At 34.7% G+C, this 15023-nt stretch overlaps 1 protein-coding gene across 1 annotated transcript in view; it reads left to right on the forward strand.

Annotated features, from left to right (window-relative positions):
* Positions 1–15023, forward strand: part of LRP1B (LDL receptor related protein 1B) — a 676318-nt gene that overhangs the window by 459186 nt on the left and 202109 nt on the right. Inside the window, exons 35-37 of the mRNA XM_019472156.1 lie at positions 6399–6539; positions 8699–8824; positions 10081–10212. Coding sequence (XP_019327701.1) covers positions 6399–6539; positions 8699–8824; positions 10081–10212 — 399 coding nt within the window. The remainder of the gene's footprint in view (positions 1–6398; positions 6540–8698; positions 8825–10080; positions 10213–15023) is intronic.

Consider the following 15023-nt stretch of genomic DNA (forward strand, 5'->3'; position numbering starts at 1 on the left):
GAATCATTATGAAGCGTATTTTGAGTATTCACTTGTGATTTGTCGTGATTTGTCTTTTTTAACAGTATAGATGGCGGAGGAGACTACTCAGCCTCTGTGTTCACAATCAGATACCTCAAGGACTAGTAATGAGTTTATGCTGTGATGATTTCTGTTTCTTGTGTTGTGAAGGGAGGGGAGGGAGAACTCTGTGATCTGACATGTTTGACACCATTGATGGAAATTGTCTAGATACTGTTAACTGTATATCAAAGCAGCAATATCTGCATTTAGTAGCTCAGTAAGCAAAAGAGGCACATGGTGGAACATTCAGTCGGTGATGTAGAAATGCTTTGGCTCTATACTAATACTAAAAGGGAGAAAATAAACAATTTGTGGTGCAGATAATGATTGGTAATTGAACTTCTTGATTAAGCACATGCCATGCCTTCATCTCTCAGCAAAAGAATATGCAAAGTGGGTTATTTGGGGTTTTTTTTTTGTTTCCTTTCCGTAAAGACAGGCAAGTCAGCAAAAAGCAGTTTTGGGAGGCTGTCGAAACCATAGCCAAGCATGAGGTTTTGCACAGAATACTAAAGAAATGCCTGAAAGAGTTTGATCGCTTCTTTGAAGTAAATGATGCAAAACACCAAAACTGTATGTGTTTTGCTTCTTTCCTGTACTCCAGTCTTAAAAAAAATATATTTTATGGATGGGTTTGGATATGTAAAACAGTAAGTTCTAGTATACTATGCGCAAGACAGCAGTCATTACCAAAACTATTTAATGGGCCATTCTGATTCATGGTCAAATAGAGGATTTGAAGACTGAAATCGCTTCTTCACATACAATCATTTCATTGAAAAAGTTAGCCTAAATCTTTAGGATAGATAATTCATTATTGTGAGTCATAATCTCACAGGAAAAAAAAAAAAAAGAAAAAGAAGTCAAATTCCCATTATTTCCATTATGGATTATATCACATAGTCACTTTTATATTCTTATCTCACATCTGTCTTTTTGTTATAATATCCACCATCAAAATTGAGCACAGGAATTTCTTGTTCTAAGGACTGTCTGCTAAAAGAATCATCAGATGCAAGCTACTATTAATTTAACAGATTGATATCACCAGGATGATTTTTCACTCAGTCAATACTAGCACCTTTGGATACATAGGATGATAGATTTCCTTTAAATTTTGCACAGGTTTCACTGGAGAGGTCCATTTGAGTTTCCAAGTCTTCATATTCAGAATGTTTTCATTCTGTAGATTGTTGTCGCATCATGTACCTGTGAAGACTACTCAGTAAATGCTTTTTTTCCTTGATATTTTCAGAGTTTATTTTCTCTTGTGCAGTAACTTTTTACAGTTACTGCAATGGAAATTATTTTTTCAGACATGCAGCTTTCATCAGCTTTCAACATAAAACACCCAACTGCCTGTCTCTATAAATTAGTTATTTAAATATTAAAACTGCAGCATAGGCAACAATTCATTTAACTGAAAAGAAAATTAACTAGAAATGAGGTTAATACACAATATTTGCTGGAAAGGCAGTGTTCCTGAAGCTTAAGTTTTTTCGATCTAGGGTTTTACTTTTGGTTCATCTACAGTAATAACTTTTCCTGTCTGAAATGAAAATATGGATGATGTTAAACTCATAATTATACAGATTGTCCCCATTTGATCATTTCATTTAAGATGTTTAAAAGATACATAACTATTTGGAGAAAAACAGGAAGTGTTCGTACTTTTTTCTTCATGTGGAACATGCGAGATCGTATTTCCCAGTCATTAATACTTTAAATGTAGTCATGAGTAAAACGTTAACTCACTGCAAAGCAGTAGTTTGTTAGTAACCTAAACATGAGGTACTGTCCGTATACTGCCATTTACCTAGTTCCAGTTCAAAAATACACGTGACAAACTGAAGATAAAGTTGAATTCAAATTGCTGTTATAATTTCTTTTCCTTTTTCTGTTGTGTTCCCTTTCATGGTTAAATTTAACTTTCACACAAAAACTACGTTGTGTTGCCCTTGAGACTATTGGTCAAATCTAGGTCTGATGTAATGTGCTATCAAAATGTTAGCTAGTTCAGTTTGTTTAAAATAGTTACTTTTCCAAAAGGCTGAGAGCAGAGGGAATTTGCTTGAACTTACTTTTGCTAACACTTACAGAGTGTTAGCCAGTCACTAAGGTGAACAGAGATGGGAATGAAACCTTGTTTCTTTACTGAGACTTCCTAGAAGGCTAGTACCAGAACTGCATTTTATACCATTGTTAACTCAGAGAATATAACAGAGATGGGTCAATGAAACCTTGTTTCTTTACTGAGACTTCCTAGAAGAGTAGTACCAGAACTGCATTTTATTTGATTAATTAAATTTTACTAACAAAATAGCTTAAATTTCTTTATAATATAGGAATAGAGGAAAAAATATAGTTTGTGGATCCTCAGCAGTATATTTTTAAATTCATAACATAAAAATCCATAAATTCTTTTCTGAAGTGGTGAGCTACAGAGTGTTAGCCAGTCACTAAGGTGAATGACTTGACTAAGTCAAGAGAAACTGATAACCCACAATGAGTTGGAAGGAGGTCATCGTACTGTTTAAGTCTTGTGAAGGGAGTAAGGACTCAGGTAGGGTGTTCTGGCATTCAAAGCAAATGAGAAACAGACACTGTGAAATGTGTTATGGGCTGTGGAACTTGTCAACCTGGAACATTGAGGCCATCTCATCATACATCTGTGTGTACTCTAGAGACAGTGAGGACTAATGTGTTAAGAACTTGAAATCAGAAGATTGGCTATGGTTTCTGTGCCAGTCTTTGGCCGTTAGTTCACTGAAGTTTGAGTTTGATGTCAAAGCTGTTTAAAATGATATTCTGATGCCTTGGGAGGTAGAGCCTGCTTTTAATTTTTTTTCATGATTTCTTAGTTATGGATTGTAATTTGTTTTTAATGAAAAATGTGGTTTAGCATTGCAAGCAATTTTGTTCACTTGTGAAAATGAATTTCTTCCCTAGAGTAAAGTCAGTAGAATTTCCATATATAACTAGGCATTTTAATTTAGGGTTAAGTAGCCTCAAAACAGCAGTTGTTGCAGCAAAAGTGGAACTGGTGAAGACTGCTTTCATGTCTACTGAATCTTATTAACAGAGTACCTTGAGCTTCTCTCTATAACCTTCTCTCCATAATACCTCCAGTGCAACACCCCAAATCTTTCATCCTAAGACCTCACCCCAGTTTCTCCCCTGCTTTTCTGCACAACAGGTGTCCCTACTGCAAGCATTTGCAGAGCCTTCCCCATTCACAGTTCCACAATTTGCTATCACAATGCCCCATTTTCCTCAAGTATTCCTTAAATTTCCCTTTTTTTCTCTCCACTCCATTCCCCATCTTCTCTGTGTCAAAACAAAGCACAGGCTGTTGCCACTCTGGAGCGACACATGAAGTGATACGCTGGCCAGCACATGTGCTGCACGGCCATCTGGCTGCCAGCAAACTGAAGGGATTCAACCAGTCAATCATTCTGCTATTTTGCAGTATACTGGGGCTCAGTCAGACAAGATTTTGTACGGGGTGGCTTTTGGGTTTGTCAAGGAAGTATGGCATATGTGTGTTCTCCGTTTCGCTTCAAAAAGAAATCTGTATTTTGACAAAGGTTGTGTTAGCTCTGTGCATTGATTTTTTCCTAAGGTTTTAAATAGTTGTCAAAAACTAGCAGAAGTATCTCATGCCTCTACTGTGAAAAGTAGAATACAGGACGTTGTTGTTCCCGTTATGCTTGATAGAAATAGCTGGCGGTGCTTTGCATTTGGATTGGTTTGTCTACAGCTAGAAACATCAGGAAGTTCTTCACTGAAATAATGCTTTTATGCCATGTCTGAAGGACGACATTAAGAGTTAGCATTGGCTAAGTGTTTTCTGTATGTTCGGTATGCTCTGTGTTTCAGTCTCACCCAGACAGGAAAGGACTGATTTGCTTTGCTTCCAGCAACCATTGAGATTGATGAATAATGGGAACAAGCTGGCTGAAATTAATTATGATAAAAATGAAAAAATTATATTATAAGGGAAACAGCTGAAGGACTTGGCATTGGTTAGGTAAGGAGCTCTTCACTGTGAACATTCAGTCGCCATGAGTTAGCTGAGTCTTGTTTTGGAAGCAAGTTTAAGTTCTCAAGTGTTTAGTCTGTTAAAATTAGACAGTAAGCATCGTTACTACGTTTATTATTCTTTTGGATCTGACAAAAGTTTGCTTGCCTTTCAGAAATGCACTTTTGCAATTTCAGTCCATTCTTTAGTTTCCTCTAGACTGAACTGTCACCACGTACCTCATGGAAGATATTTATGTAGAATATGTTAGTCTGCATCAAACAAATGATCCCACCTTGAGTGTGTAATGCTGGTACCTGCATATGTGAAATTTAAAGGTTGGGTTTTTTTCTCTCTTGGCACATGGCAAGTCACAAAAGCATGTCATGGCTGATCTCAGGACCCTGATTCTCAAGTTGTGATAGTCTCAGATGTGATATAAGGGTGAGCAGTCCTTGGGCACCCCCGATTTATGACACTTGACTGTAGTCCCTGACAGTATGGCCATTATGAGTAGCAGTGCCATACTACAGAGCTTCTCCATCGTCACCGCAGCGTCTTCATTGAAACACTGACAAGATGTAGCTGTTGTAGAAAGCAGTTCTATGATCCTGATGTCATCCTTCAGAGCTACAGTAAAGGTAATAACTGTGGCCTTTTATATGCATAGGGCTATAAAGAAATGCCAAGGGAGTGAAGGGCATTTCTAGCATTCTTCTGATTTCCCCTCATTTTAACCTGTTCAATCTTCCAAGTCTTAGCAATAGCGAATACAAATTTTCTGAGAGCTGCTGTGAAGTTTTTCAAAAGTGTATATATAATACTCTTTTCTTCTGTTTGCATTATTTCTTCTTGCTGTGTTTCCTGATAGGTGGTCTTTGCTTTTTTCTTTTTACTTTGTGGTTGTTGTGACTTATTTTATATGCCCCATTTGTGCAATATCAAGTGATGGCATGAAACATGAAATATTCAAAACTTGGTAGGAATACCACCCCAAAAACGGTTTGTGGAAAAGTAGTAAAGATTGTTACCTTAAAGAAATTATAAACCACCGACACTGAGGCATCTCACTAGCTTTTGTTAGATGTATAAACCACCACTGAGGCATCTCACTAGCTTTTGTTAGATGAATAAAAGACTAACAAGCTCTTTAACTGAAGAGGCTCTTTCATTAATTCCAGCAGGTAATGAGTCAAAGTCTCAAAATGACAAACTGATAACACTGATAAATATTGTGTATTTCTGAACAAAACTAAAGCAATCCCTAAAGTTGATATTTAAATTATGTTATTGGGGCTTCAAAAATAGCATTTTCCTGAAGTAATGATAGTGAAATGAAGTAGAGAATATACATCTCATGTATACCTTTCAGTTTCTTGAAATTCCTTTTAAATTGCTTGTCTTCATACACTGTTGTTTAAGTTGTTATGAAGATTATGTTTACATTAATACTGACATTTGTATCCTAATTTCTTTTTTAATGAAAATTTACTTCCACAGTAACCAGTATGGCCACAGCAATGTGATCAAACTTAGTGTTTCTATCCTCATGTCACTTAGAATCCTGTCTGAATTTAAGTGAAATCTTTATGGCTAAAGTCACCTGAAATCCAACCTTTGAAAAATATGTTGCATATGCTGCAATTGTGCATCAAGTGAGAATTCACTGTCATAAATTTTTGACGAGTCCTTCATACTGTGATTCAAGTATTCTGCATGTGTGGATTGACAAGGATGGTTTGAAGTTTTACGCTAGTATGTGCGTAGCATGTCTCATTTTTTCTGTTATTTTAAAACCTTGTGTAAATTCTGATGAAAAAGTTACTATCAATTTAAGTTGGTAATTTCAATGATTTCTTTAAGACAGTAAGAAGATTCTTAATTATTTTTATGGTAATTGTCATACTTACTAATTTGAACACTCAAGTAATGAAAACCTGGAACCAGAGTTCCTGTCATCTCTATGTACATAATGAATGGATATAGCAAAGTCAGAGAACAAACCCTGTGTTGTTGTAGTATATGATCTATGAATAAGGTTTGGTAACTTTCAGTTATAAATTTGGCATAATTCAGTTTTTCCACTTAAAAATGTGTGAAAACCTATCACCTAAAGAGGAAAAACTAAATTTATAAATCCAAAATTTCTGTTTTTAAAATTAAAAAAACCCAACATTATTTATTCTTTGAGCAATTTTCCTTAAAACTGGTCTGAGATTTAAGCTCAAAAGCTTTTTCCCACCCCACCCTAGGTTTCAAACATATATAATTTGATAGTGATCCTCTTGATTTTTAAAACTTGAAAATTTTACAGATAAAAAGCTTTGGTGGGCAGACCTGAACTTAGCTCAGATCGGTACCTGTAACAAAAAAGATGGAAGAAACCCAACTGTCCTACGAAACAAAACTTCAGGTGTTGTACATATGAAAGTGTATGATAAAGCAGCACAGCAAGGTATGTTAAGTTTTAAGCATGTTTAACCAACTTTTAGAATGCATAGTATCTTTTCCCATGTTATTCTCCAAACGTGGCTAGAACAAAATAATATGTATTTCATTGTAATTCAGTGATAAAATACTATAAAATATTTTATTATTGAATAAATTGCTGAATATAATAGGATAATTGATTTAGAATATCTGCCTGATATATTTTAATTTATCAGATGTTTTCTGAAGTTGAACCTCATCTCAAATTATTGAAATTTTAAGTAAGTAAAGTATTATGAGAGGATTCATTAATATTCTTAATAATCTATTTGTTTTAAGACAGCTTACTTCATCTACATTGACAGAAGTGACAGTATTTATACAGTAGTATAAATCAAAAGTGAGACAGCAGAAAAATGGGGGAATATTGCTAATACTGCCAAAACTTAGTTGGCAAAGTGGGAGCTAAGATAATATGAAAAAGTGTAATTTGGGGTCATGCACACAGTTTTATGAATTTGGAGATCAGAGATTAAGACATTTGGGAGACTCTTTAGAAAGGGATTATTTCTGATTCCAGCTACTTTCAAAGTGTTGATGGTTGCACTGAAAGTGATGAGGATGGGATCTACAGGAAACAAATTTAGTTTTGTGGAGAAGCTTCCAAAAGAACATAGGATGGAGCTAAGCTGTCTGATATCTGATGGACAAGTAGTCTATGCACAGAGTACATTAATTCAGCTCCATATCGAGCACTTCTGAGAACATTTGCCACTTTACCTAATCTAGGAAACACCAAAGGTGCTTTGCCAGTCTGGCCCTTAGTTTTAAATGTGTGAAACAGTAAGTAATAAAAATGTAGGCATTCAGTAATGTTTCTGTCATTTTAAAATGCTTGAACTCCCTACCATGGAGACATACAGATAGCCCCATGAGTGCCCAAATGTTAGCAATATCTGGTGTCTGTGGCATTAATATGTGTCTTCCATTGTACAAAAGTCAAGAAAAGGAACAGTTCTGTCGTTTTGTACTACTGAACTTTAACCATAACGAGAGCCCTGAGGTTGTGTAGTGAAGTGTCACCTTGCTGATCTATATTTTGACAGAGCAATATCAAGGGTTTAGATATAAGAATTAAACACTGTAGATGGGATTCAGCTTTACACTTGCATTTTTTTTTGAAGAATCTTTGCATATTTCGTATACGTCTTGCATTTCATTAAATCGAAGTGACATGAGATCAAATGTGATGTGAGGGCACTTACAGATTTCTCTGTATACAAATACAGCCTTTGTCTGAGGATACCAGAGACTTTGAAACCTCACCTGTCTTTTCCATTTGTATGGTTGGATTGTTAGAAAACATCTATGACTTTAGATGAAGAAATGTTTTTTACTTCAAAATTAGGAATGCAAAAATAAATGTGACAAGTAGCGCTCTGATTCATAGGGGCTTGGTAACTTGTAATCAACTAATTCCTTGAACGTCTTAGTAGACATAAATGTTTCTTCATAAAGCAGCAAATTTCTGAGATGTTTATTGTAGAAGCTTCAAATTTCTGAGATGCTTATTGTACTGTGTATAATGCTTATTATAAATCTTATTAAAAAGGGTTCATCTATTACTTAAAAGTAAATATTGTTTAAATTAAGAAGTAGGAGCATGGATCTGTGAGATCACATTGGAGCATATCTTAAATATACTAAACAAACGGTGGTTCATGAAGATATGCGGTTAATATAACATTTGATGACTCAATACAATATGATCAATGATTTGCTCGTGGTCTAGAATAAGATACACCTTCTAGACTAATGCCAGTGAGATTTCAGCATTGCTACTCACAAACTTAATGTAGTATTTTCAGTTTCATCATATACTTTTACTTTAAAATGGGCAGATTCTTCTTCAGAAAACTGAGTTATTTAAAAAATAAATATTCTAAAGTAAAAACCCACTATTCTAAGTACGCAGATAAAATGCTGTAAGAGTGAAGCATGGAAGAGTATATGAATAGTAGCATAGCCTCACGTATTTTATGCATATCTCAATTTTTCAAAGAAGTTAACTGAACAAAATTTGGTTTTGGTAATATTCATAAATTGATACCAACACTCATTTTTAGTCAGGATTGCGCTGTTCAAATTTTGTTTCCTCTTGTCTCTTCTCCTGTCATGTTATAGGTAGCAATTCCTGTCAGTTAAACAATGGTGGATGCTCCCAGCTTTGTTTACCAACATCAGAAACCACCAGGACTTGTGTGTGTACAGTAGGCTACAACCTTCAAAAAAACCGCATGGCATGCAAAGGTAAAATGGCTTTCAATATTTATTTTAACTAACTTCAGTTTTATGGGAACACTGTAATGAGTAAATAAACTTTCTTTATTAATTTTAAGTTAAATAACCATACATAATATGCTTGATTAAAGCAGTAACAGAGAAATGTCTATTGTGGTTAGGACAGAATTTCAATTTAGCTTTTAATTTCTTTATTTAGTTCTGTATAGCTTTTTGTGGAAACTCTGAGGAATATTTTTTAGTTTTTTTTTTTTTTAATGTAGGCAGAAAAGCAGACCATTTGAGCCATCGTTAACAGCAGCACATATTTGTTCAAGGTCATATACCTTAACTTTATTATTTGCTAGCTAGATTTCTTCTTGCTTAGAAGAACATTTTGTAATTCTCTACCTGAAACTTTTTAGCCCACATTCTTAGGGTCTTCTACTAGATAGCTCTTTACAAAGAAACAAATTTTCAAAGAATTGATGTGAAGAAAAAGGAACTTTTTTGTGTATGGTAGTTAAAATTCTTCAAGAATGTGAGTTACGTATCGTCACACTGGGTAATTTCCCTTAAACTTAGAAGTGTTCTGATATATGAACAGATTAGGGCAACAAAGTATTTGTTCTAATTTTGGTTGTCAACAATTAGGTGTGATTCATCTCAACTGGGAATGACTGCATAACAAGACCCCTACACAGTAGAATTTCTTCCTACTTAATAGAAATAGACGCATCTGGAGTGTGATTAATCTAACACAAAAGTAGCCATTTAAAATGCATCAACTGCATTATTCACTAAAACTATGTATTTCTCTCTATTGTCTAAAGGAGGTGTGCGTGACTAAATGAGGTGAGATGAATCCCATGCCTCAAAAGACAATTTACAGTCTTGAGTCCTGCTTTCCACAAGTTCTTTAAAATTCTCTCTTGCTGAATATGTACAGAAAGTGTAGTAGTGCACTGAAAATATTCTTAAATTTCTCATAATTCAAAACCATGTTGTTCTTAAGTTTTAATTTTCATTACTGCTAATTACTTAATTCTAAGGTGATGCTTGAAATGGACGGTGATTCCCTTCTCTTTATAAGACTGCATTTATCATTTAACTAGAAATACACCATAATAATTCAAGCATGTTTTTTTCAAAGAGATGGAGTTATCATTCTGGAAAACTATGGAGCAGTATTGGAAAACTATGTCCAGTGGTTATTAATGCCTCAAGTCTTGTTAATTGGGAAAGTCTCCACTTTGCTCTCATTGGCTATTTTATTTTTACCACAGGTATTGAATCATTTCTTATGTATTCTGTTCATGAAGGAATTAGAGGAATTCCTCTTGATCCAAATGATAAAATGGATGCTTTAATGCCTATATCTGGAACTTCATTTGCTGTGGGCATAGACTTCCATGCAGGTAAATATTATGTATAGTTTATTGTATGTATGGCAAATGTTGTATACTATTCTTATAAATGAAATAAAACTCCAGTTTTCAAACTTTCTAAATAATTACAACTATATTTGAAGGAATTGGAAGTTGATTGTGTGTTACAGTGTTAACCTCTAGCTATTTATTATTTACAGTAAATAGAAAAATACATTACGTATACGTAGATTGCACTAGCAACACTATCCGCTGTTTTCCAGTGGAGACATCACTGAGAACTTGAGTAGGAAACTGGTGGCTTTAGAGAAAGTGGTCATAAATCTGTAGGAAAGCAGGTTTCATTAGTTCATTTTTCAAGAAGAAAGCTTGTTCCTCTCATGACATTTTTTCCACTGGATTTTCTTAGTCCTATGTATTGTACCGAGCAGGTGGTTTCGACAGCTGAGGGGGACAGTTTTCTTTCCGTCCAGTAAAGCTCGGCCACTGCTCGTTGCAGTGTACAAGCCAACTCCATATCTGTTTCTTCCTTTTAGAAGCGAATGCTCTAACAGCCTGAAGAACAGGCATTTCTATCTTAATTACACTACGTACCTTTCCACTGCAGTGTATAAATAGGAGACAGTTTTTAGTTTAGATAGCCTCACAAATTTCGTATGAAATTAGGAGGTTTTTGTTTTGCATACGTGTGAAAGAAGGTGGAAAGAAATTAAGGATACCATCCTGAAAAGTAGTTGGGTACCTCTCCCACTGGTACTAAAAGGTGTCTGAATATCTTCAAAGGCATTAGTAATTTATGGTTAGTTTACAGACAATAAGAAATCTGTGATCAAGTAGTGACCTGAAAACATCTTGTATCTCCATATTTTTAACTCATTAGCTCTTTGACCAGCCTTCCTTCTAAACGGATTTTCTCATGAGCTGTTTTTGTTACCCATTGAGTATACAAACTAGCAGTTTAGAAATAAAATTTTAAGTTACCTGTGTTATGTACATATGGACATTGGCTTCCTGAAACATACAATTATTTTGTCATACTCCATTATTTTTCATTTTGAAATAAATTCTGCCTGGGAATTCAGCATTGAGAGATCCTAAGTTTTTGCTTAAGTATATGATAATATATGCCTTCATTTTAAAACCAGACCTTTTTCTGCTTGTTCTGTTTGACTGCTTCATCACACAAATATCACCCATCTTTTGTTAACAGGTTAGGAGTTAAACTCATTAAAGTCTTTTCTTCTTTTGACCTGCCTTCTTCACTGATGCTCTTGCACCTCTACTCTGCCTAGTAAAACTCCGAGTTCACTTAACATTTTACAGTGCCCTCATAATTGTATATTTTCCTTTCAAATCGGTGACAGCGACTGTTCCGAGCTTTCATTATATCATAGGTATAGTTCAGTCACAGTCTACTGACACATAAAAATCACTTAAAAGCCAATGCCTTTATACACATATCTTAGATGGGAAAGACTATGATACAGCTGGTTTCATCTATTTCTGGAAAGATACAGAATGATAGAGAAGTGGTAGCTACGCATGTTCTTGACAGAGAGTACTAAGACAATGCAATTGGGTTTTCCAGGGAATATAGTTTTTATTATAGTATACTTACCCTAAAAAATACCTTTTTTGAATTAAAATCATGCAAGCTTTACAAAATTATTATGTGTAATACAGAAATCTGAAATTTGACCTTTTCGTTCTAAAATACTGATACTAGGATTTTATTGGGGATTTTGCATCTTGTGTTTGTTTTGGGGATTTTTTTTTTTTAGCATAGTCTACTTAGGATATGCTAGCTCCTACTTTAGAGAGCTTTGTTTGGACTTCACTAGTCAATATCAAATTAATATTTGGGAAGAATAAGATGCATGTACTAATATTTAGCTTTTTGGAAAAACGAGGTTTCAGGAAGGATGAAATTGAGTGAGGTTCGCCAGCTTGCATGATGATGAAGTACAACAATGCAGAGCGGTTCCATCAATGTTTTCATTAGTGCCAAAAAGCCTCCATAAAGGTGGAATAACAGTTCAAGTTGTTGATAGTTTTGAAAGAATACAGTGTTATTGCTGAGCCCCTTTCAGTTCTGCAGTAGTTCATCTCAGAAACAGCTTAAGATTTGCAAGATTTTGCCCCTGAAAAGTGGAGTCTTCCCAATCCCTCACTGAGTTTTGCTGAACTTAGTGGGAGCTGGGAACCCAGAGGTGTTCTGTCACATATTTTTCCCCACTTTTGTCTCCATTGTCCCCCTCTTACTCATGCTATCATTGTGCCTTCAGGCATTTGTATCTGTGATGTACGTACAGCTGTGTATAGGTGGGAGGAGAATAGATTTTACTCTCTTTGTTGAAATAAGCATTTTGAACATTTACAGACTAAGCTGACAAGGCCTGGCAAAAGGGGTAATATTCAGCAGATACTTTGTATGGTGAATTTTGAGTTACAGGATTTTATTGGCAAACTACTAATGCATTAAATGGAATTAATTTTCAGTGTTTGCTGATAAGCTGCCTGTGGACTGTAGGAGTCAATGTGAGGCCATGGTTACTAACGCTCACCACTTAGCAAAATGCTTGTAGAAGCTGCGTAAAGTTGCAGACAGTTGTTTCCCATTTTGTGGCGACTGTCATTTCCAGGTAGTAATTCTCTTCAGATTCCAGCAATAGAAGAGATAAATAGATACTGAAGGCTCCAGGTTGAGTATAGGCCTTCTTTCCATCTGTCTTGAAGCCAGAACTGACTTCAGGAATCAGATGCTGAAGGGAGTTTTCGTCTCTATCATCTCTGTTATTTTTCAGGGTACTTGGGAAAATTAAACAGGGTTGTGCGATTATAATATTAATAGTGCTACCTGACAGAGACAGCATTGACACACAGATCTGTGACAAAGTCATCCACTTTTATAAGTGGACAGACAACAACAAAATAAAGGCCAGTTGCTTAATCTGGATTCCTATGAGCTTGTTCTGCACGGCATGGGTCTTCAGCGGTTGAGTCCTACTGAGAATGTTACGTTTTATTGAGATATGGAGAGCTTGGATTATTAGCAGAAAGTAAGCCATAAAAATTGCTGTCTCCATGAAATGAGAGGGGTTTGTCATTTGGATCACACCATCTGTATCCAAGTGCAAACTGAAACTCAGCAAATGTTGTAGTATTATCTGTATTTGAAACCCACAGGGATCTTTATTAGTTTAATGAAAATTAATTCCACGGATCTTTTCACACTGTAGAGCACAAGTGTATAGTTTTTTTCTTTTCTTAAGCTGTCGTGAAGTACCTGAAAATCAAAAAATATTCTCCAACATAATGTATAGAACATAGTGACTGAAAAGTTTTGCATTGCTGTGAATAAATAACCTTTATCAGTACTTCAGAAAAAAATAAGTCTTTCTCTTTTTTGCCTTGGAGCATCTTTGAACAATTATATCAAAATGTCATAGTCAATGCATTTTACAGCTATGTTTAATGAAGATTTTATTCAGGATACAAAATGTAGGCAAGTAAGGTGTAGGACTGTAGAAGAATATGAGAATTTTAAGGAAATTATGTGTTAGCTGATGTTTAATATCAGCGTACGGTTGGATAATTATTATCTTTGCATACTCAAGCTGTTAGCATTTACTTTTAAGGATACTTTCTAGAAGCAGTGAACTGCATGTGCTTTGTGAACTTCCTCCAACACAGCAAATATTACTTGAGTTTCCTGATTAGTTCCAGTCCCAAAACTACTTCTATAATTTTTGTTTGTAGAACAGATTCACTCTGCTTAAAAATTCTGGTCATTTTACAGGAACACTACCAACTAAATAAAAATCCAATTCGACTGATGTTAAAATAATATACCCTGTAATATTTGTCTTGAAAATGTGTTTTCCTTTATTATTGGGAAGTTTTTTTATATCTCTGAAGTTACATCTGCACATCTCTCTGATTTTGTATGTCCTCACCATCCTTTTTTGTACATGTACATAACCATTAGTTGCTTTCTACCTGTTTATACTCAGGTCAGGGATAGTGTGTATTAAGGAAAAATGTTGATCATTAACAAAACAAAGCTGTGTCACAAAATACTGCATTTTACAGAAAATAAATTAGTAATTTAGATAGACTTTTAATGGTGGTTGTGTGTAATGATATATTTTAAACAGAAATAGGATTTTTTTAATTGGTTTTATCTCTTTAACATGTGATTATCTGGAAGCAAATCCAGTAATTCAGTTGTTTGAATTTTTGGATTACTGAAAAATACTATTTTAAAAAATAGTCATTTAAGTCTTTAACATGGGAAAACAGCACTACAAACTCAGTTGTGTTATATACATTAAGATTTAGTCATGGAAATGAAACCACAGAGATCTCTGTGTTCTTATAACTGAGTTTCTAAGCTGTTACGTGGATTGTTGCTCACATGGCTGACTTAAATGGTCATAGTATGAATACAAAGTGGTTTAAATTATGGAGATGAATTAACCTGGAATATGAAATACAAAAATTTCACTTGTAGAATGTCTTATCCAGTTGGTAAACATAATAGATATAACTTTTTTATTATTAACTATGTACTTTCAGATAAGACTTTGTAGTAATTCTGTATATCTCATATTCCACTGAAGGGTATTTGGTATACACCTGCACACAGTCATAGATCAGTATCTTATTCGTGAATACACGTGCAGCTAGTATTAAGATCTGTGTAATTTTCGTACTCATTTGAAATAAGTAGCAAAATACATGGCTCCAGTATGTGATAATCAAACTATATGTCTAGGATACTTGAAGTCAGAGTTTGTCATTTGTTTTATTGTATGCCATTTCTTCCAAATACAGTTTGC

This window comes from Aptenodytes forsteri, unplaced genomic scaffold (assembly GCF_000699145.1).
Source record: "Aptenodytes forsteri isolate BGI_AS27 unplaced genomic scaffold, ASM69914v1 Scaffold11, whole genome shotgun sequence".
In the NCBI taxonomy this organism is placed as follows: Eukaryota; Metazoa; Chordata; class Aves; order Sphenisciformes; family Spheniscidae; genus Aptenodytes; species Aptenodytes forsteri.